This window comes from Pygocentrus nattereri, chromosome 4 (assembly GCF_015220715.1).
Source record: "Pygocentrus nattereri isolate fPygNat1 chromosome 4, fPygNat1.pri, whole genome shotgun sequence".
NCBI classification, from domain to species: domain Eukaryota; kingdom Metazoa; phylum Chordata; class Actinopteri; order Characiformes; family Serrasalmidae; genus Pygocentrus; species Pygocentrus nattereri.
In genome coordinates, this window is record NC_051214.1 from 13,644,333 (window position 1) to 13,668,794 (window position 24,462).

General features: G+C 38.4%; 1 protein-coding gene and 1 non-coding gene across 7 annotated transcripts in view; one reads left to right on the top strand and one right to left on the bottom strand.

Annotated features, from left to right (window-relative positions):
- The first annotated feature begins 1,626 nt into the window (after window positions 1-1,626).
- On the top strand, window positions 1,627-1,698 carry trnaa-cgc. Its single transcript has one exon. It is a non-coding gene; the product is annotated as a tRNA-Ala (tRNA).
- Window positions 1,699-5,671: 3,973 nt separating this feature from the next.
- scml4 (Scm polycomb group protein like 4) overlaps window positions 5,672-24,462 on the bottom strand; it is a 61,060-nt gene continuing 42,269 nt past the window's right edge. For 4 of the 6 annotated variants that reach the window (XM_017712967.2, XM_037538007.1, XM_017712966.2 and 1 more), the window contains 5 exons: window positions 16,337-16,537; window positions 14,986-15,186; window positions 14,015-14,221; window positions 12,357-12,502; window positions 5,672-11,542 (listed from right to left, as the gene is read on the bottom strand). In XM_017712967.2, the coding sequence (XP_017568456.1) occupies window positions 11,417-11,542; window positions 12,357-12,502; window positions 14,015-14,221; window positions 14,986-15,186; window positions 16,337-16,537 (881 nt within the window). In that variant the 3' untranslated portion in view covers window positions 5,672-11,416. The remainder of the gene's footprint in view (window positions 11,543-12,356; window positions 12,503-14,014; window positions 14,222-14,985; window positions 15,187-16,336; window positions 16,538-24,462) is intronic. The other 2 variants (XM_037538006.1, XM_037538008.1) reach the window with 2 other exon arrangements.

The window sequence follows — 24,462 nt, forward strand, 5'->3', positions numbered from 1 at the left end:
CATCACTTACCTTAAACTGCTACAGATACTGATACAGTTAATACATAACATTCCTATGTTGACTATGAGACTTTCTTTATTCATATTGCTCTTGTTGTGTTTACTGAGTTTTTTTTTAATCAGCTTTTATTTTTTATGCTGTTGTAAAATAATTTGGATTCTCCAGTTCTAAAGAAACTTGCAGAATCAATGGCACACGGGCCAAGCTGTGATGAAGACGAGTGGTGGACATGTCAAATACTGAAACGTTTTGACTTGTCCTAAATGATAGTGAATAATAATGTATGGGGGAACAGACAGGGCACATAGAGACGCTAGGCTATGTGGTGCACTGTGAATGAAATAAATATGAAAGAGAAAGAAGCATGTTTGGTTAGTAACAATGGGTATATAGTAGTATAAGAGTCACAGTTGACTGATTTTTGGAAAGCCCATTAAGCATGTTTCTATAAGACATCTGGGAGCTGGCTGTGAGAAAACCTTGTTACTACAAAGTCCAGTGAAAACAATTACGCCCTCATATAAAGTCAAAGCAGCTTGTTTTCCAAAGTGTTATGCGCACAGATCCATCAGAATGTATTACAGATGTCATGTAAATAAAATATTTCCATTTAACCATGCTACCCTTCTGAAAAAAAAAATAAATAAATAAATAAAAATATATTTAAAAAAAACATTTAGTGTTTCGGTTGGTTGCTGATGGTTTTGTAATGTGTTATGGCTTTTTCGGTTGGTTGATACCACAATGGATATCACAATGTAAAGGATCCTAATGGTTTAACAGGTGATCAATGGCTGATTTAAAATGCATTTGATGGTTTGCCAGAGATCTAAAGCAAAATTAAAACTTAAAGCAAAAGCATTTGCTTTTACTCCTAATGGTTTCTAAGGGTCCTTTTTCAGCAGGGTTGTATTTGCTGTTCTACTTTGTGATCAGTGAGGCTTTCGATGTGGCCTGTTTAAGGCATTTGTAGGCATTTGAGTCGGTTTGGTTCAAATGACGATGTTGTATTCATTGTGATTCCCCCAGATTGTCACACCTGTCAGCGACTTGCTTTCACTTTCAGCTAAGTTGTTCATAAACGACAGGTGCTGGAAATACACATTTATAGCAAAAACGTGCAGTTTTCTTGAACAACAGTATTAACACTAGAGATCCCAGAGATTTCAACCTACCCCCTGAAGTCCTAAAAGTGGGTCAAAAGACCCTTAGTCCAAACTGATGACTCTGATGGCTCCAATTAGCATCCTTTCATTTGTAAATGTGGCCATTACCTGAGGAATCTGCAGGGGGACCCACAGCCTGCCTACACACAAACACCTCTCATCCCCCTCTGCCCAAATTCTACAGACAGGCTCACGCTTGTTTCAAGAAACATATAGGAATTGGCAGCAAGATTATTCACAGGAAAAAAATCTTACAAAATCAATAGACACACTGCAATTTACATATATGCATTTCTTACTTTATATACTTGAATTCTATTTACTTCATATCTTAGTCCTTAGTCAAAAACATGAAAAATAGTTCTCATTCTCATTCCTTTCTTTTTGTTTTCTTTTCAATAAACGATACAAAGAACAGCACGTGCTAGGCGATGCCTCGCTCTCCACCGCGTCTGTGGTGGGGATGTAGCTCAGTGGTAGAGCGCATGCTTCGCATGTATGAGGTCCTGGGTTCAATCCCCAGCATCTCCATGAACACGGTACAAAGTCTTAGAAGACATTCTTTACAGACTTTATGAATGACTCTGGCGGTAAGAGGTGGTTGCCGTGACTTACTAAAAAGAGGCAACGGCTCTTTAATTCCTGGGAAAAGCTCGGCGCTAATGAGGCTGTTGTTGTAGCTGAGAACAGCTAACACATTTGTTTATTTTCAAATTCGACTACAAAATCGAATTATTTTTAATGTGATATGTTTTTTTTATTGGTATTTGAGAAAAAGAATGTTTTATATGGACACAGAACAAATTTTCAGAACTGCATAACATATTTTAATACTGCTTTTGTCCTTATTATACGCTCTTCAACTCCAGTTATATGTTCTTCCTTCTTATTTATTTATTTACGGATGACTTGAGACTTTTTTTGTTTAGGTCTTTCTAACAGTGCCTCATGCACGTTCATGACGTCAGTAAGCGCAAAACGCGTCCCTCAGCATCGCCAACCAATCAGCACTCAGTAGCAGTAACGCCGACGTCCCACTGCACAAAACGTGTTTGCTGAGGAAAAAAAATCCTTTTTAAAAAAAGATTTTTTTATGAAACGCAACTGTCTACTTTTCAAAATTAAAGGAAGGTATCAGACAAATGGTCAGAAATAGGTTTACTTTTTAGACATTTAGCTTCATTAATCCCCTTCATTTGTGGGAGTTTTGCAGTTCTGTTTCTGATACAATAGAAGGAATAGGAAGTGGCTCTATAGCCTTTTGAGGGCCTCAAGCAGAAATTTTTTTCAGGGTCCTCAACAGCTTTCTAGCTGATGTACTGTGAAATAAAAGGCTGGCTAATAACAATGACCACCACCAGCTCTCTAATTTTCATGAATTTAAACTGGCTGATTTGTGTGTTGCTAATAATTGGATGATCGTTTGGGGTTCTAATAAGTTACTGTGTAGATGATACAGATATTACTGTGTTCTTGATCAAGGAGTCTGTCTCAACTTGTCAGTCGTGGGCTGGAGGTTAGGGATCTGGCCCTGTGACCGGAAGGTTGCCGGTTCGATCCCCAGGGCCGACAGTCCATGACTGAGGTATCCTTGAGCAAGACACCTAACCCCCAACTGCTTCCCGGGCGCCGTGGATAGGGCTGCCCACCGCTCCGGGCAAGTGTGCTCACTGCCCCCTAGTGTGTGTGTTCACTAGTGTGTATGTGGTGTTTCACTTCATGGATGGGTTAAATGCGGAGGTGGAATTTCCCTGGTTGTGGGATCAAAAAAAAAAAAAAGTATCACAACTTTAAACTTGATTGATCTAATCCTGGTGACAGTGGCAACATTATTGTTATTTTACTGTTATAAATGCTTCTACATATTGAGGTAGTATGATTTCTTTTTCATTCAGCGATGACTCCTTTTAATGTTTCACATGATTGTTCATCATAAACGTCATACTTTTATGTGCACAAGCACAAGGTTTATCACAAAAACAAAGGATACCTTAATCTGTAAACATTTCTCCTCTTCTCCTACTCTTCTCTTCTCTGTGTACATTCTTTTTTATTACATGATTTAACCAGATGTTCAGAGGGCAACACGTGGATATATAAATTATGAAGTTACACCTGTGCTCATTTGTATTAAAGTTCTCAGTAGACAAGCCCCTAAGTTAGTCACAGGCTATCCCACAGGCAGAAGACATTGGTGGTCATTCATTTGTGCCTATTTTAGTAAATCTGGCCCTAAATGTTTACAGGCTATTCTCCTGGCCTCAGTAGTCATGGAAGTCTTTGTTTCTTCCCTACCTTTAAAAGCCCTTTGCTGAATCACTTGCAGTTTGTGTACAGAGCAAACAGGTCTTTTGATGATGTGGTCAGCTGGCCATGGGCCTAATGCTGTAGCATCTTGACGGTCCAGGGACCAATGCTAGAATTCTGTTTGTGGACTTCAGCTCAGTTTGTAACACCATAGTCCCATCTCCTGTAGGTCAAACCGTCCTAGCTACTGATGGCACAAAGATTTCTTGACACGCAGGAGCTAGCAGGTGTGGACCCAGACCCTGTGTATCGGTATACAATAAATTTGAGTGCTCTCACCCCTTTTTTAAGTCTCTGCACCAAAGACTGTGTATCTAAGGAACCATCTGTGAAGATTCTGAAGTTTGCAGACGACACAGTTGTGGTCAGCCTCAGAACCTCAGTGGTGTCATTCAGAAATTCAGACTGCTGAAGGCCTTCACGATTCAGTTCTATACAGTGATCCCATCTTTTCTTCTGGTTTGGATCCTCCACCTCACAAGAAAGAGCCAAATTCCAGGTCAGCAATGAGGATCACTGGATGTAGTCCGCTGACACTTTGACATACAAGAGTAGGGTCATAAAGTGGGCTGGCAAATTTATAGCCAACCACTCTCAACCTGGACATCACCTGTTCCAAGCACTTCCCTCTGGTAAAACATTTAGGGCCATCAAAGCCAGCACAACTAGACAAGCCAGCTTTTCCCCCAGAGCTGAAGCTGTAGCGCAGTGGACACCCAGAAATGTTTATGTACCACAATGCAAAATGAACAACCGTACAGATGTTCACACCACTCCTAAATGAGAATACCACCATTTTTAAAAAAAATTCTGCTTAATCATTAAGATGTAAACACAGTCATTCATGACAGAGAGGTATATAGAGGGCATTTTAAGGCGAAGTAGCACTCAAAGAAATAGTACAAAAACATGTTATAATACAATGTAGACATTGTAACCCCTAGTTCCTATCACCACTGTAAAGAGTCTGAAAGTTTCTCTACAAGGCACTATTTCACATCAAACCACTCTGACCACTTTTTGTTTACACCTCAGGAACATATTTATTTATGCAGAAATATTGAAAATTAGATTTATTAATGTTTTATTTTTACCTTTCCTTAGTATCTTCTTTAAATATTTGTAAATAGTCTATTATAGTCTAGCATATGTCATACACATGTGCGACATTGTAATCTGTGGTGAGAGTAGAGAGCAGGTGGAAGAGAATCTGGAGAGGTGGAGGTTTGCACTGGAGAGGAGAGGAATGAAGGTCAGTAGAGACAAGACAGAATACATGTGTGTGAATGAGGGGGAGGCAGGTGGAAAGGTGATGTAAGGAGCAGAGGTCATAAAGGTGGATGACTTCAAATATCTTGGGTCAACCATCCAGAGTAATGGACAGTGCAAAAAAGAGGTGAGGAAGAAGGTGCAGGCAGGATGGAGTGGGTGGAGACAGATGTCAGGGCAGATGTGTGACAGAAGGATAGCAGCAAGAGTGAAAGGGAAGGTTTACAAGACAGTAGTGCGTCCTGCTATGATGTATGGTTTGGAGACTGTGGCTCTGTCTAAAAGACAGGAGGCTGAGCTGGAGGTGGCGGAGATGAAGATGCTGAGATTTTCGTTGGGAGTGACAAGGCTGGACAAGATTAGAAATGAGCAGATCAGAGGGACAGTGAAGGTGGAGCAGTTTGGAGATAAAGCCAGAGAGGCCAGGTTGAGATGGTTTGGACATGTGTTGAGGAGGAATAGTGGATATATTGGGCAAAGAATGTTGGAGATGGAGCTGCTGGGTAGAAGAAGAGGTAGACCTCAGAGAAGGTTTATGGATGTAGTTAAGGTGGACATGGAGATGGTTGGTGTGAAAGTAGAGGAGGCAGTGGATAGGGCAAGATGGAGGTAGATGATCCACTGAGGCGACCCCTAAAGGGAGCAGCCGAAAGAAGAAGATATGTTATATACATGTGCCCTTACCAAGACAATTTTCATTTGTGTAATATACTTGCCGAAAATAAGTGATTCTGATTCTGTTTAATTAATGTAATTTTAAAATAAACTGGTGGAATATTAACAATAATACTGTAGCCAATATCCTTTGAAACTAAACTCACAGGACAGGTTAGCATGGCATGTTGCTACTACTCTGGAAACTACTTATGAATGTGTTCTCTGCATAAAGGGCAATAAGAAACAGGAAATAAAGGAGAGCTGGCAGTACTGAGTGCTTATTAATGCTTTATTCAGATGCTTTTGTAATGTTTTGTATACTGTATATCTCACAAACAGACAGACAGACCACAGCCTGTCGGTGTTCACAATATTTCACAACACTGAAGCCACACCGTTGAAATCAATGAACTGAACAAAAGAAAATGAAAAAATCAAATGAATAAAATTAGTAATCATTAAATACAGTCATATTTTAGCACCAACATGAATGGTCCGTGTTACAGTCCCCCAAGTCTTGTATTGACACGAAAGCCTCTTCATAAAACCTCCTTTAATATATGAATGGTTGTCTTGTCTTCTGAAGAACAGCACTGGGTGAGACTGTCAGCAAGAGCAGCATTCATAAACATACACTTGTATTATGCATTATATCAAAAATGACACCAAAGTGACGTGGCACGAAGGCCAAAGTACAAAACGCACACAAAAGAGGAGAAAAACATTCTCCAGGGCTGTAATAACGGAGCAAGAATCCTTTAAAGGAACAGTTTGGTAAAAACCACATTTACACAATTTAGCCCAAATGGAGTCGATCAGCCAAGATGTTGTGTCCAAACCTTGTTTGTTTAATCTTACACAGGCGCTATGGGGCAAGGATGCATTTTCTCTTTGTTAACTACAAAAATGGACAAAAGTATGTCACATAGCGTAAAAATCCCAAAGTTTGTCTTTACTTTTGTCCATATTTATAGGAGGATTGGGACAATAAGCAATATAAAAATCAATAAAAATCGGGACAAAATTATTGAGACATAGTGTTTTTATAATTTTAAGTCACAGACTTTTTGCAGGTACTTATTCAGCACATCCAGGATGGCTGTATTTGTGCCAGTGAGTTGACAAAGCCTTAAGGCCTTTTTCCACTGAATTTTAGAAGTTTTGAAAGCGTAAACATTAACACTGTTGGTGGATCTAACCGTGCAGTTTGTGGCTTGTTTAGCAGAATGGGCTGTTTCCCAGGCACCATAACTATGAATGCATTTCTTTGTCCTCTTGGTCTTTTTCTTCATATTCTCAATGTTAACTACGCTCACTGGACTGGGACTTTGTATGGTTTCTGTGAGTTAAAGGCAAAAACACCAACATAGTATTAAATGATATCATGGCAACTACATATTAAATTAAAACTACTACAAAAATACTGCTTCTTATGCTGATTTATGTGTAGTCACATGCAAATGTTTGAATACCACCTGGCAAAATAACATGTTTTATTGATTTTCAGAGGAAGTTAACATATCCTCCACAGGAAACAATCTTAAAAACAGCATTTTTAAACATTTTAGAGCATAATTTCTATTTATTTGCTGAGTTTAACATATTAGAAAAAATAAAACCTACAGCATAAAATGTACAAAGGCCACGATTTATGTTTTTTCCGCAGTATGTTAAAATCAGCTAATAAAAAGTAACTGTAAATTAAGAAGTGCAGAACAAGATGTGTAACTTATTTTATTTAGAAAATCAACAAAAAATGTTTGACCAGGGGAAGGCAAATTTTTTGCATTACCGTATATGGCACCATGCCAGCATGACGCAAAGTAACACCGTGATGGGCAGGACATCCCACAGTGTAAACAAAAGTAAAAATAGGACTGGAGTTTCAGAAAAGGGATCTGTGCATATAGTGCTCAAGAACACAAAATGGGAAAAAAAAGAAACAGATGAATTCCATTAATTGTCCCATATGAATAATTATTGATTAACTATTCAGTTGTCCCAACACTAGTTTGCAGATATTAATTATTGGATGACTAACTACATTTGAGGAAAATTGTATAAAGTAGATATTTTTTTTAGCTCATTTAACACCCCGCTAATACGTCTGACATAGCAAACAATGCTAACCAGATTCAAACCTTCAGATTTGTTTACAACAAAACATTCCACCTTATGCAGTGCCATACATAATCAACAGCAGGACCGCAGGACTGGTTATGAACCTGCTAGGACAGCCCTCGGGTATTCAAGTGAAGGCTATCAAGAAAAAAATAAAACAATGGTGCCAGTGTAACGAAAGTAGTTGACACTAGGAGAAGGGCAATATGATGATATTAACTTTACACTCATACTTTGCACAATGCAAGGTTTACAGGTATGACTGTGTGCGTGTGTGTGTGTGTCTGTCTGAGTGAGTGAGGTAGGAATGCAGGTTTTATTTTATTTTGTATTTCTTTATCTTATTCCCTATATGTGAATGTCTGTCTGATACTGTGCACTGTGAGCTCCTGTAACCAAAACCAAATTCCTTGTATGTGTCGCATACCTGGCCAATAAAGCTTTATTCTAATTCTGATATTCTATCATCGTGATAAATTACTTCACAATATGCTTTTCTGAACATATTGTGGATATTGTAAATACTTAATAGACACAAACCACCTGCAGGTTTTATTATAAAGCGAGCATAGTAAGTCCTGTATAATTAAATTTACTGCTGTATACATTGAAAATTTCTTTGATTATCATCACACCTTGGCCATATTGCCCACCTCTAGTCAGTGTTGTCAAAAGCAGTCATGAGATTCCATGAGCATCAGCTTCTCACATGTAGAATTATAAAGGTAAAAGTTGACAGTGTGCAAACATTAATTCCACAGTACTATATAAACATGAGTGTCTTAATATGCCGCAGACATGACTGAAGTCTGAAGGAGTGTGGCTAACCATGATAATTGAAGTTGGAAAAGATGTTCCTCTGTTCTCAGTGTTACCTCAAAAAACCAACACCCACATCAACCACTAAGAAGAAATAATTTACAATACTACCAAGGTTTATAAATGTAGTCCTGTTTCCTTTGTACTACTGCATTTCTTGTATAGCCTTGTTCTCAGTGTTCACCATTCAGAATATAAGGTGTACCTAAAGAAGATAATCAAGTGAGATAATTTCCTTCCACAGGATAACAACTTCCTCTCCAGCCAGCATGTTTAGCCACACCACTGCACAGGCGAGCATCAACCTTTTTATGCAAGTGTGGTCGCATGTACACAGCATGCGGGTTTAGGCCTAATGTGTCAACTATTTTCGTTACACTCAGGCAAGGCAGAATGGACTTACAGGTCTAAAACAGGTGCAATGCTACTTACTATGCAAGAGCTATGCAAAGTATGGAAATAAAAATAAGGGTGGATATTACAATTAATAAGTTATTAAAACAGCACCTCTATGCTTTGAGTTATACACTTAGGCATTCAATACATCTTTTTTTGCCTCTTCTAAATCTTTCTAGTGCCAGGCACATTACACTCACCTACTGACCTCTACAGAAGGTATTACATGTAAAAAGCTGAAGGCCTTTTCAAAAGAACTGAACTACAAATCTGAAGAACCATAGGCAGTTTGGCATACTAATCCCAGTGAAGTGGCAGCTGACAGTGAAGGGCTTTAACTCAACAGCGTTTTTAATTACAATATGATGTACAGTACGTTTTCTTTTGCCTACATGAGGCATGTCTCACTGAAAGAAACAGAACAGACAGAGAGAGCCTCTCCAATGCAAAGCTGCAGATGACTCTGTACAAGTGAGAGTGTAGCTTTAGCTTTAGCCGCAGAGAGACATACTACAGTAAAGCTTAGCGGAGAGCTGATTACATGTTTTAGGCAAAAAGCTTGCTGTACATGATTTATTCCTTTTCCTCCTTTTTGTTCTGCGACACTGCTGATCTGACAAATATGCTGTGATTTAGCAAATATACACCTGTGGCTTGTCATCATTTAAATGATTGTATTTACAAAAGAATGCAGACCGAGATGCTTTATACTAGATTTGAGCCACCATTAAGTTGTAAAACTGCTCCATGCAGAAAAATATATATAAAAAAAAAATTAAATTAAATTAAAATTCTGAAGCTCAGGCAGCTCATAGTTGCCGACTGTTGACTCTGTCCACGCACAGATTGTCACCTTTCACACAAACATACTGTTTGAAAATACAGTGGGTGTCCAAAATAACAGAAACACCACATGAAATACTCATACTCACTGGACATCTCATCATAAACACCACAAAAGTGCACTTTCGAGGTTAAAACTGTCACCCATCAATTGATGTATATACCGGCCAATGAAGAGTATATTCATGTGGTGTTTCCTTCCACACTGTCCTTCAATCGAAAACAACCACCACATAGGTACACCACAGACCACATGCTATTTGCATTGGCCACAGCAGTCAGTGATGGTCCTGTGGCGGTCCTTTAACTTTGAAGGACGATGTAGAGGGGGGTGGCAAGTCAACAGATGGGCTACTGTGTTACAGTAATTGTAAACGTGCACCTGTGTGATTTTATCAGAAACATGTTTCTGATAAAACGGCCAATAAGTTTGAGTATTTAACGTGGAGTTGCCAGAATAATTACTTCATAGCTTGACATATGAATGAGCCTTCACTAAGGCCAGAAATAGTCTGTACAATGTTTATATGTATAAGGTACAGAGGTGCAGATTTTGTGAATCAGAAATCTTACCTGGATGCAGCCACCACGCACATCTCAAAAATAATACATTAATAATGTACTCTGTATAATATTGAATAGAAGCATTCAGATATTAGTTAAGTTTTCATCTTCATCTTAAGTTTTGCAATAATGCTTTATGAAGGATATTTTTGTTAACAAGAATCAAGTACTAACTTATCTGAATACCCCATGGATTAATATTGAAAGTGCACGCATAGGCAGGTAGAGATGGTGTTGCTACTATATCTGCGTTATGTGCACCTGACTGAAGTGATACCTGTGTAAGAAGCAGGTGTGAGTGGGATTTGGTAAAGAAACTCACTGTGGTTATACCTGTGTTTGGTCCATTGGGTTAAACGTTGCATTGTGCCAGTGTTTTGCATTGTCAGCTGCATTGGTATCCATGCATTTTCTGGGTGCTGGTTTGCATTAAACATGAATGTTGTAGAAACTGTATTGTAGTGTGATTTGGTGGTGCTAACTCTGAACTTATATCCAAACTTGTTCTGAAGGATTGGTCCACGGTTCTGTCCTCAAGTACTGATTCTTGTATTTTGCTGGTTGAGAAGAAAACAGCGTAACCCTGTATGGTTATTTCTGAATTCGGAACAGTTATGATTGTACTCAAACACCGCATTCTGGATGTGATCATGTCTCATGTAGCTGCTCTATGAACAAAATGCTGCAGAAAAAATGGGATCCAGTGTCTCAGGTCTGCAGAGAATTGCAGTGCCTCAATTTCATCACTAGGTGGCCACCACACAATCTGCAACTGAGCATACACCATAGAAATGTATACTACACTTGCATGGGTGCAGTCTACAACAACACGTCACTGTAAACTGTCCCTTCGTCTTAGGTGTCACACCTTTTTCCTTATCTGGGTGACTGTATATGTAATTCCAGGCTGGGTGCACTCTTCGTGACTTGGTCATCACTCAGTTTATCCATTTCAAACAAGCTCAATGTCAAACATCCACAGGTAAGCAAAATGATCGCAGTAGTCCGTTGAAAGTCCATGGGCAGTGACACACCAGGAGGGAGAGGGTTTAAAAAAATCCGCAATATGAAAAACATAAAGCACTGTAAACAAAAATCGAGTGGATGATGCCATAAACTGGTCTTTCTCAGTGCATGTGAGAGAAAGTGATTTTGTGTCTGTATGATTGTGTATATAAGGGGAAGAGTGGAGTACAGTAGGGTGAGATGGGGGATATATGCATGCGTGCTTGTGAGTAGTTGCGCATGGGCCTTACGGCAGACCAGGGCCAGATCAGAACTTGTTCTGTTTTAACTTGTCGATGTGGTAGCAGAGCTTGAGGGCCGGGCCCAGTTTGAGTCCCAGATACTTCATGATCATGTCACTCTTCAGCAAGAGGAGAGCATCTCCATCAATCTCCTGGAGGACCAATCACAACCCATCAAAAACTCCTTTTAGAACAATGCTTTCATAAATATATATCTCTGATGCTAACAACATTGTCACTGTTGCAACTAAACTTTGTAAGCATTTTAATACACATTCATGTAACAAGATTTGATTCCCAGTAATTGGGACCGTTCCTATTGACTAATGTAAAGGCAGGTAGTGTTTTCAAATTGTCAAACAATAAAACTAAAATGTTACGGTGTTATAGTTACATGACAGTAGCAATATTCCGCTATAATGGCATGTGAATAAATGTATTGTACTGTACAACAATATCACATTGTTAGTGTTCACAACATATCACAAGAATATAATTCTGAAGCCTTTACATGAAATAATACCATGTTTTAAAAAACACACTGTATAAACTGTGTTTCTATTCTCAGAGCATCATTTTAAATTATATAAATTCTGATAACAATGCTTGTTATTTTGGATCTTGAATCTGTTCATTCCAAGTAAAGGGTGCCATTTGAGTCTACACTATTTGATGATAGAGACACAAATCTGCTAGTGGTCTTCAAGCTTAAATATACGAATTTTGTTTGTACTTAACATTGTTTTTTATGCAAAAACAAAAAATATTTAAAAAAAAAATGAAAACAAAAAACATTTTTTTAGGAATGCAGGCAATTTATACTACAAAAAAAATGTATATTAACATTTACTGTGCTCAGACATATATCTGTGTCCACAATAACAGTACGATGCCATTCTGTTCTGAAATGACAATCCATCTGGATACTGTAACACTGTATATGCTGAAACTATTTTCAGAACTCACATGTTTTCGGAAGAGCTCTACATGGGGTCCTAGGGCCTGAGGGTCTGCATCCTTAATGAACCACACCACCTCCTCTACGCTCCAGCGGGACGGGTCTTTACTGGAGGGAGGCTTCGACTCACCTGCCTCCGGTGATGGACTGTAGGCTAGGGGATAGAGGGAGGGAGAGGGAGAGTGAGAGTGAGAGTGAGAGAGAGAGAGCGAGAGAGAGAGAGAGAGAGAGAGAGAGAGAGAGAAGCTCCATTTATCTAGTTCCAATTTAATCCAAAGCGACAGTTCTAAGTTTGGGCAATAAAACAATAACAATAATGATCTAAATAAAAATATTATTTTTGTATAGGTAATGCATATAAAAACACGATGCCATTCTGTTCTGTTCCTTAATCTCATACTAGCAGCAAAGACAACTGCTTCTGCTAGTTTTAGTACAGGTGCTGCATGTTTCAGGTTGAATATATACTTATATTTATAGTTTTTATAAATACTTAATACTATACTATATTGGGTCTGTGTACACCCCTTTTAAATAATGCTTTCTCTATTTTAGTCACATCCATTATTCATAGGGACATACAATAAAAAAAATACAGCCAAGCAATCTCCTTAGACAAAACCTAGAAGTAAAATGGATCAAGATAAAGGGCTTAGTGACTTTAAACATAGCATTATCATAGGATGTTAGAGCTGCCCTGGTCAACTTTAAGTGCTGTTAGTGTGAAGTGGAATGTCTAGAAGCAACAGCAGTTCAGCAGGAAAGCAATAGGCCAAACAAGCTCACTATCACTAGAGTACCCCACTGCCTCAATAGCCAGCAGGAGCTGTGCATTTAATTTCAATGAACAGCTGCACACGGTCTAAGATCCATGTGCATTAGCTAGAGCAGTGTAAAGCACTCTGGCGTGATAAGTCAGGCTTCAGCATCTGGCAGTCAGACAGATAAATCCAAGTTTGGTGGAAGTGAGGAGATCACCACCTACCCAATGCATAGCGCTAAAAGTAAAGGTTGGTGGAGGAGGAATAGTGGTCTAGGACCATTTCTCATGGTTTGGTCTCAACCTCTTAGTTCCAGTGAAATCTTAATGCTACAGCATACCGTATATTTTAAGGAATTTGTTTGCACTTCGTAGTTTGTGGCAACAGAAAAAGCCATTCATGGTTCAGCATAGCAATGCCACTGTCCAGATATAAACAGTTTGCTGAGTTTGAAAGAACTTCAATGGCCTGCACAGAAACCAGACCTCAACCCTGTCAATCACCTCTGGGATAAATTCAAACTGCAAGCCAGGTTTTACTGCCCAGTACTTGGCTGAATGGTAGCAAATGTTCCAAAATCTAATGGAAACCTTACCAGAGTGAAGGTTGTTACAGCAGCAAAGAGGGAACCAACTCCATATTAATGCACATGGTTTTGGAATGAAATGTTCAAAAAGTACATATGGTCATGATGTGTGATGTCCAGGCATCCACATAATATTGGCCATGTAGTTCACTATTCACACTTAAAACTGAGCATTATGAAATGCATATACTACGGTACTGAATGATACTATTTTTGTCAATACTGCCCAACCCTAACATACTCTAAATGCTGTAACACATGAAAGATGATTAATCACCTGGATATTACCCTAGACTATCTCTAGAAACATGCTGCTTACCACTTCTGTTTCCTTCCTGGAACGTGCTGGGACTGGCTGCCTGTCTGCACACACCCCCTGAGTAGGTGGGACCAGAGCGAAACCCATAGCTGGATTTAGGTGCTGTGTACGGTGATGACAGAGCACCAAAAGTGCTGTCAGTGGGGTCACTAGAGTAGCGCTTTGACTGCATTTCTTCAGTATGGTAATCATCCACCATAGAGTCTGCTGCACAACAAGAGGATAGCAAATGTTTTTTTTTTCCCCAAACAACTCGACATGAACATTTGAATATGAACATGTATTTCATTTATCTCTTAAACTTCAAGGGCTTGTATGTGACCCACACTTCAATTCTTCATAAATGACTGAAGTCTGATAGTACTTTACAAAGTATTGACACTAGTTACTGAAGAATGGGCTTAAAAGTCATAACTGAATAACAGTTCTACAGTTTAAAGGGTTAAAAAGGCACACAGACATGTGCCCAAGCTTGCTCAAAAAACACCTGTGCCACTCCTTAGACACGTATCCCACTCTTAGTTCCATTAACCATCAGCAATGGGCCAAATCGTCATGGGAACGTCTCCACAGAAACCTCTGAAGCAGTTGCATTATCGTAAACTTCATGACCTGATCTCAGTTCCTCCTGCTGCTTCCACAGCCACAGAGACAGAAACACCACAGTCGCCAAGCACTTAAACCACAGAACACTATAGGAGCGATTAGCCCTATGACTGCCACTTAAGAGAGCTCAGCTAGGACTAAAGGCCTCCTCCAAGCTCTCAGCGGGGGAGATCAGATAAGAGACTTAGAAATAAAAGCCTTGCTAAGCAGTCAGAAGAAAAAACAGAGCGCTCTCTACCAGAGAAAATAGTTCTGAGAATCAAGTTGGTTGAAAAAGCAGTAAACAACATGCAGGCTAAATTGGTTTGTCTGAACAAAGAGCTTAGTATGTGCAGGAGGAGAAGGAAAGTGGAAAGAACACGTACTCGACTTGGCCTGTCCTTCTGAATGCTTGTCGGTGTGGAAGGAGGAAGAGGAGGAGGGAGAGGAGGAAGGTGCGATGGGCTGGTCACTGAAGAGGTTTTCACAGAGCAGGCTCCGGCATAGCTTCTTGAGGAAGCGGAGGACATAGCCCACGCTGTTCACCACCGGGAGACTCAGCAGGTGCTGCTTACCATCAAACGTAGCTGAGAGATGATGAGAGAGTACATAAATAGTTGCAGAAGCATATTCTACAAATTTCTCCTTAACCCCAAATCAACTAGCCATACAATATTTGGTGCTCACATTGCATGGGCTAAATAATCACATAAAACACAAGCACATTTGCAGTACTTTCATTTAGCCAAATTCACAAATCAAATAATATTAAATAACATAACGGGTTGCCGAGGTAAGGAATTTTGTGCTACATGGAAAGTAAGAGGAAAGCAAGTTAGACTTATTCATTATTATGCTATAACAGTTTGATCATATGCAAAAGTTTGAACACCCATGGTAAAATCACGTTTTGTTGATTTTCTAAGTTTGTTAACATCCTCAACAAGAAAAACTGCAGCTAACAAAATAAAAAAACTGACGATAACTACTTAACTTGTAACTCCAGTCAAGGTTGGTTATGATTGTGCATCCAAAGTAATAATTAAATGAAGCTTATAGTGCACTATAATTAGCATCTTGCTAACTGTATGCCTAAATCATCACATAGTTATATTGAGTTGTTAAATAATCTCAATAATCTCTCTTTGTTAAAAACAGACAAAAGTGCAGGACTGCTACAACTGCTGTTAGCTAGGCAACGTACCTTTGTCCATTATTACAGATAACAGTATATCATACAGTGTCAAAAAACACATAAGAAACCTATTTGAGATGATTACCAAGACAATGTATGACTTAGACATGCAGTTTGCATAATATTCACTCATGAGATATACAACCCCATTTCCAAAGAATTTGAGACATGTAAATAAAAACAAAATGCAATGATATGCAAATCATGTAAACTTTATATTTACTTGAAAATAGTACAAGGACAACATAAGAAATATTGAAACTGATCATTTTTGTTTGTTTTTGTTATTTTTATTTACATTTTGCCCAGCGTTGTAAGATTCCACTACCTGTTAGCTACATTAGCCTTATAGCTCCAGCACAAAATTAAAAAAAAACAAACTTCATGTCTTGGCAGGTTGACTATGGGGAAATTGTAAATTTGTGCAAGATTATTAATTCAATAGTTGTTTTAAAGAAATTTATAGAAGTACGTCTTTAACAGCCATTTGATTGATGTATTTGATCATTAATATCCTTTTAGGATGCTTTTTTGTGTGTTACCTGATATCTTTTCTCCTCCATAGCCTTGTGTGAGCAGAGTGAAAACTGCTTTTTGCTGGTAAGCGCTGTCAATACAGCCCTGCACTGCCTGCTGCAGCACCACAGAGGGCCTGGCTGGACCTAAGTGATCAGGCAGTTGCAGAACCTTCTGCCTGTCCAAGTTAGGACCCGTGTTCACGTGCTTATTTACATAGATACAAACTAGAGAGAGAAAGAAGAAGAAAGAGGAAACATCAGATCAAACACTACAGCTCAACAGCACATCAAATGTAAAACGTTCATTTGTACAATCCCTGTCTCTTTATATTCCAAAGGGGCTATATTTCAAGGATGCTGTGATATACAATTTGCATATCAGGACTACTTATAATTCAGTATATAATATGCTGAGAGTAAACAGCGAGAAATAAAAGGATCACATACAAATATACCCATGTTATTTTTCACTCACTGATAGACTAGATGTAATTTCATGCCTTAATTTATGGGAAGCTAATGTTGGCTTCTTACTCTGCAGTTTTTCTTTTTTTTTTTTTCATTATCCACTCCACCTTAAATGCAACAGCACTTATGTTCCCGGCATTCAGCCAACTTTAGCTTCATCTGATTTCTCAAGTCATTTGACTCATATGTGCATCCCATACAGCCAAGCTTAGCTTTGTCCGATTTCTCAAGTAATTTGTCTCTTATACATGCGTCCACACAGTCTGATCATCAGATACTGACAAAAAATGTAAAATATCACCAAAATCAGTACCAGCCAATCCACGAGTGCACAAGGCCCCAACAATGCTATCTAATACAGCTGATTGAATCTGACAGCTCCCTTCACAAGGTACAAGGGTAAACAGAAGAGCTCTGGTGTTCGTGCTGGAATAAGGCTAACTCCAAAAGACGAGTCATTGATTTATGTCTGCCTTGAAGACAAGGTGGACTATGTCAGATGCAACAGACACAGCGGGAGGTGATTTTCATTTGAAATGTGACGAAATCTGCCTTGAAAACAAGGTGGACTATTTCAGATGCAACAGACACAGCGGGAGGTGATTTTCATTTGAAATGTGACGAAATCATCCATGACTTAACTGTTCGGGCAAAGAAGCTTATTAGAGTGATGTACTCTACTTGTACTATGCAATATTGAGATTTTCTCATTTGTGATGGACTGGTATAAAGGTTATGAAAAAACCCATACAAGTATATGCCCATACTAACTCTTTCATACAGTATTATCTGTATTCTTTCATGTGTGAGTATTTAAAATGGTATATAAAACTTTATTACATCTTTTCATGAAAGAGAAACAGAGGTATGCACTGCACTGTGACAACCTAAGCTGACAGAGATTCAAGGTTGAGGGGAAAAAACAGATAAAATTTTGGGCCATCATTTGCTACCAGAACAGCTTCAATGCACCCTGGCATCGATCCTATAAATCTCTGGAGCTGTACTGGTGGGACACCATTCTTTCAAAAGATATTCTCTCAGATGTTGTTTTGATGATGGCTTTTTTTCACAACTCAGAACTCTCACATGTCCATTCTGTCTTTGTAATGAGGGGTTTATGCACTGCAACACTACTAAATCTCTTTAAAATCAATTAGTAATGAATAAATCAATTTGTCTTAATTAAAAGTAACATAACAATAGCTTAATATTTGATTTCAACTTTTTGGAATATTCCAAGACAAAAGATGGGTTCACTTGAACACATTAAATTAAATAAATTATTCTAACCAGAATACAGAGAGGAGCTCAACATTTCACAGCAGACACACACACACACTCACACACACACAGAGCACATTCTCTATTCAACTAAACACAACCTGGGTCGGTGTTTCACATTCAGATCTTTGGCTCAAATATTTGGTGCAGAATCTTCAAATATTTGAACTTGCACACTTGAAAAGCGCAGTGGAGGGAAAGACAGACGCAAATACATTTTTCATACATGAGAGCGAGACACACAGAGAGAATTTAAACCTGTACTGAGAGACCGAAGAAAACAGCTGTGAAAAGCGAGAAAAGCATGAACTACTGTGGAGAAAATATTAATGATTTAAGCGCTTTTGATTTAATTTAAAAGGCCACAATCTTGAGCTTCTGCAAAAGCAACATCATGGCAGTTACCTGCAACAGAGCAACCCACAAAATAAAATGTAACCTCCTACCTGATGATCATGTAGGTGATCACAATAGCATGCACTATTTCACACCCCATTGATTTCACACTGTAATGGGCTAAGAAGCAAAAAAGGCCTCTAAATACATAAAGGCCCTTAGTGCAATTACAAACAGGCCATTTATTTTTGCAGACTTTAAGGAAGGGCCTGACCTAAAATCAAGCCGTGGCAACACAGTAACCCTTATTCTAATCAAGTTTGAATGGTTTTCAATTCCAAAAAAACATACTTTCCTTTTATTAAATAAAAAAATCTGAGCACTATGTAAACATGTTAAACTTCCAAAATGTGCCAATACACTCCACAGTCCATACAGTTCATGTATGGAAACTTATACTTGTGAATTTATCATAGTTGTGATGTCACAACCATGAAAATATCCATGAAAAAGTAACTGCCCTTTCAGTAACTTAAGTGGTAAGGACTGCTGTTATTGCAGACATCCTGTAGCAGAGCTATTGCAGTGGAATATGTGTGAAAAAAAAAAAAAAAAACATAATCCTTAGTAAAATACGTAATACCTAACCAAATACCTGCACTTTTTATAAAAAGGTCAGCATGAAACAGCATGAACAACTTATCAGAAGCATATTACACTCGAAAAGAGTGTCAACCTAAAACAGCCTGTCTTTGTTCTGCATTGGTGAGCTTCAGCATTATGTTTATAGTAATAAAATGAGAAGATGGGACGGGCCAGACTAAGCATAAAATTACTGTCCTCCAACAAACACAGATGACTAAATAAGACAGAGAAGAGCAGCAATGTTTGGCCACAGAGCACAAGGAACACATATTGAGGGGTGGGAGGAGGAGTGGGGTGTATAAGGGGGGGTAAGTGGTGGATAAAGGGAATGAGCCTGAGGGAGAAGTGTGTGTGTGTGTGTATAGGAATTCTCCAATCACTCAGCAGTCCTCTCCTACCACACACACACTCACACCCACATTCACACCGCCCCTCTCATCTGTGCCGCGCTGCTGCTTTTATGTGACAGATCGGCATGCTTAGGGATTTCCTTTCGGCGTCTGTCACACAGACGGTCCAATGGCCAGGCATCTCACACACACAGACACACACACACACACACAGACACACACACACACACACAAAGAAGCATATATACGCACACAAGCACACAACTATGCACACATACATGGTCATATCAAAAAAAGGAAGAGTGTGTGTATGTGAGTTTTTGTTTGTTTTTGAGCATTTTAAGAAAATGTAAGAAAATCAGAGAAATACAGAAGTGACCTACAATGTCGGCCGAGACTTTGAAAAATTACTAAGGATGTGCATTCCAACAAATTTTGATATTTGAGTATCCAGAACAGAACGGATATCTGGTTAACTGCAGGGAAGGAAAAAAAAACAACAACAAAATGGGAAAAATTAGTGGAAGTCTGTAGACCCACCTTTTTTAGATGAAAGCACTGGTGCTAAAACTAGGGATGTGTATTCCAGTGAATTTTGATATTCAATTATCCGTAAGACAGATATGTGGTGAACTGCATGGAGAAAAAATACGACAATAAAAAGAAAAAAAAAACAGACTTCATCTATGTCTGTGTATTCTGAATAATTTTGATATTCCAGTATACATAAGTTATCATGAACAGGTATCCAGTTAACCACATGGAATTTTCCTGATGGATGAGTAATGGAGGATGCCTCTTCAGATAGCCTAAAGATGGATGCTGATTATAAGTGTCTTATTTTTTCCTCAGTGCTTGATGTGCCGGCATGTTATTTGTCAAGATCTTTTCAAATATCTTTTTCTTGTATCTGGACCCAGCTAACATTGAATTTTCCGTTCCACCTTAAATGGCGCTGCTCTTACATTCTGGCACCTATACAGGCACCTGAATCGCTGCACCACTTAAGGTGGAATGGGAAATTTGAATAACAAATTTCAGCTTTGCATAATTTCTCCACTCATTTGTCTCAAACTTATTCATACTGACTGTCAGACTCTGCTAAAAACTGAAAAATATTACAGTTAAACAACTTGTAGTACCAGCTGGTCCACAGCTTCTTTCGTGCATAAAACCATGAAAGCAACCACATCTGATGCAGCCCTCCAAGTCTGGTGGCCTCTTAGGTCATACAAGAAAGCAACAATCCATGTTAGGCTAAAGCTAACCCCAAAAGACTGGCCATTCCTTAATGCCTGCTGCCTGAAAAACTAAATGTAGTACTTCAGATGCAACAGACAAGACAGGGGAAGGTGATCAAGGGTCTGCTATGTCTTCATTTTCATCAAATATGACAAACATCCCTGTCTCTCAGTTACTCTGTTAAAAAGACTAACATCACAGTGATTTGCACTGCTTGTATGTTGTGGTATTATGGACATATTTGTGGAATATCAATGTAATGGTCATGAAAAGTCTTATACCTGAGGAAGGAGATATACCAGTATAGTATGGAGCGCACTACTAAGTGCTTCCCTATGTATAACATTAAAAAGAATGAATCCAATCTAATCCTGTAACAAATCTCACCTAAAACAGCACATACACCTACTGGCCCTTATTCACCAAAGAGCAAAAAGGAGCACAGATTTGAATCCCTTTAATGACGTATTAACTGCTACTCGTCGTTTGATTTATGAAACTTTTGTACAGAGTACATATGACATTTGACTGGAAATGATGAATCAGCGTCAGTGCGTGAAATCAAGTGCCAGTCTACCAGTATCTTATTTACATGTAATTTATATGAATCACACCCTAATTCATGTAGATATTTTGGGCGGAAGCCAACAAAACAACAGCATTCATCAGCTCCTAGGCCAATGGCTGTGCTCATAGGCAGACTTGGAAGTCTAGCACTGAGTGCAGTGCTCTGCCCTACTGACCAAACATTATAGTGCTAAAAGTATGACAACTGGATAGAATAAAATGCGAAATACAAATGCAGTATCAAAAGTATAAAACAAAAGCACAGTGTAATATGCTTTTTAATGGAACATGCAATAGTTCCAGCATTTGCTGATAACCAATGTGCATGTAAAATTAAGTATTGGTATCAGCCAGTACTGAATGTTTCAATATCGGCATCAGAAAAGAAAAATGAGTAATGTGCCATTTCTACAGTTGGCACATATGTATGAGCACACGTCCTTACAATGTACAAAAACAAACATGAGCCCAAGTAAGCAATGAAACACAGCTGGGACATCACCCAAGAAAAGCCTAAAAATAATCCTCCTAAATATTTGCCATGATAGAGACTGCATTTATGCATGATTACAAACTGGGTTCAAATCCAGTTCAAGTACGGAAACACACACAACTGGAAACATATGAGCCAGTGGTAATGACCTCAGGCCGGCAAGGTCATGAACCCCAGCAGTAGCAGCGACAACTCCCACTGCGACCCCCACCACAAAGACAGCTCTCCACAGATTACACAAACAATAAAACACCAGGGGAGGGGTCTGCAGGAGGGTGAGGCAGCGGGTGTCTGGGTAAGCCAAAAGTCAATGTCATTCTAGATGGAATACTAGAAGCTGATATGCTGCTGCCAAGAAGGAAATAAGAGTGTAGGCTTTCCAGAGCCTGCAGACTCCATACATAACCCTCATACATAAACATAAACACATGACTTTTTCTTTAACTTTCAGTGGCTCAGGGGTTGACCTTCCACTGATATTTTAAAAAATGTCAGTAAAATTAAATGGCTGAGATGTATACAAAGTCATTCAGAGTGGTTTGATGTGAAATTCCGCGGTAGAGAAACTTAAAGAGTCAGAATCGCTCACAGCGGTGTTGATATGAACCAGGACCTCTGAAGAGTTTAATGCCTCTAAAACCTCCTTTACAGTTTTTACATTAAATGTAAATTTACAAATATGCTGCTTGCCTTTGACACTGATTTACAATAGTTTTTGGAAAGATTCTGGCCTCAAATATATTTTTAAAAAAATCATCCATGGCAAAAAGAGGTACATCCTGTGTTTTCATCGCAACCATTAAACTATGTAGAAATTTTAAGAAATCTGTGGAATTCCCTTTTAAGCATGCAGAGCTTGATTTTAGAAACCTCTATATCAGGATTATTATTGTGAGGGCAATACAACTGTGTTATCATTATTATAATAAATTGCATCACAATATGCAAAGTACATTATGGGTAGAACACTATCATATGATACCATATATTACAAAGAGACCAAATACAGAGAGCCTGAAAACAACAACAACCAGTGTATAGTAACTGTATTATGCCTTTATATGAATCTTATCTTTTTAATTTATGTTGAAAAATTGTATGAATAGTTTTCACCTCTTCCTTCTTAAGATTAAGGATGCATGATGAATCAGAATCATATCAGTATTGGCAGATATTTGCTGCATTTCAAGCTGATACCTGATGATACATTTATTGTATTCTGAAAGAGCAGGATGTTCATAGGCGATAGGCAATACTGAGCTGCTGTGCTAAAATCTCTGTATTTTATTTATGTAGCTTCATTTTGTAAACTTACAAAATGAATATTATGCCTCTTTGTAATTCTAATTCAGGTGGATTTAATAAAAATGTATATGTTACACTCACATATAACACGCAAAGAATACAAATTCATAAAAACTGATCAGGCTAAGGGATGCAATGCTGCATAATATGACAAACGACATATTAAATGCTAGTTTTAGACCAGAACTGCACTTTAATGTGGCACTGCCATTGAAGCTAGATTTAGTGATTCACATTGTGTTTCACGAAAATGCCTTCAAGTATTGTGATATTACATTTCTTCCATATTACCCAACCTTAGTCTTAATCCCATGTTAAAAGACACTTTGTCCACTCACAGGGTTTTAAGAGGAAGGCCCACTGCATTGATGCCAGACCCCTCTTTTGCACAAATTAATTAAACAAAATGGTTCTTTGTGCTTCATTATGCATAACAGTTACCATTTAATATATGATGACATTTTACAAAAAATTAATTAGCAATAATTTGATTATTTATATAATTTACTGAATGAATAATTGGAAGATCATGTCTCAAGTAATGCCCCCAGAGACCTCATCACTATTAATCTTCAAAAAAGAGAAGCAATTACTCTCCTTCTCTCTTTAGCTGTATTTCCACTTGGCTAGGATAACCTTTCCGGATCACAAGGCCATGACCTCTAAGATAACGAGAGTGTGTGTGTGTGTGTGACCCCTCGGTCCATAAGCACAGATTATGAGTCTGACATTACACTCACAAACCCTGTGCAATTACACATTATATTCAATACAACAGATAATATAATATCAACTTCATTTATTATTATGACATTAATAAGAGTAAAACTAACAAGCAGATTATTGTAAGGTTATCACATACAGATCTGACTTAATTACATGTGAAAAAAATGCACATAAATGTTCAGCAGAGGACTAACATCCAGTGGACCCTTCCACTAATATTCAGACAATGAAGTTTAAAATGTTTACTGAAAGACTTTGGCCCAATACCATTTCACCCCTTACCCCTACCACTTAGCCCTCAGCTGTTTTGCACGTTCACGTCTAGGGTTAGGGCGTCCCAATTTTTGTTGGGATGGAGGGATAGGATGAAGTGTTAGCACTACATGGCCCTCCAAATGGAGCTTTCTCAGGGGCATACTTGAAACAGTGTGTTATAAGAAAAAAAAAAGAAAAATAGGCAAGATGGCTGCATGAGCGTTAAAAATTATGATAACCATTGTTTTATGTTAGTTTTATGTCTTTTGAATGTATTTTGGTCATTTTCTTCATGACAAGCATAAAAAAATTGCTAACAGCATGCTAATGTCTCAGTAGCTAGCTAGTTAACTTTCCCGTTCCAATTTCAATAAGAAGCTGCTGAATAGCTGACTTTAGCTTCGTATCACAAAAGAATTAGCGGTAGGCGATTATAAATAATTGTCTTATATGTCTCTTTGAAAGCATATGATGCCCTA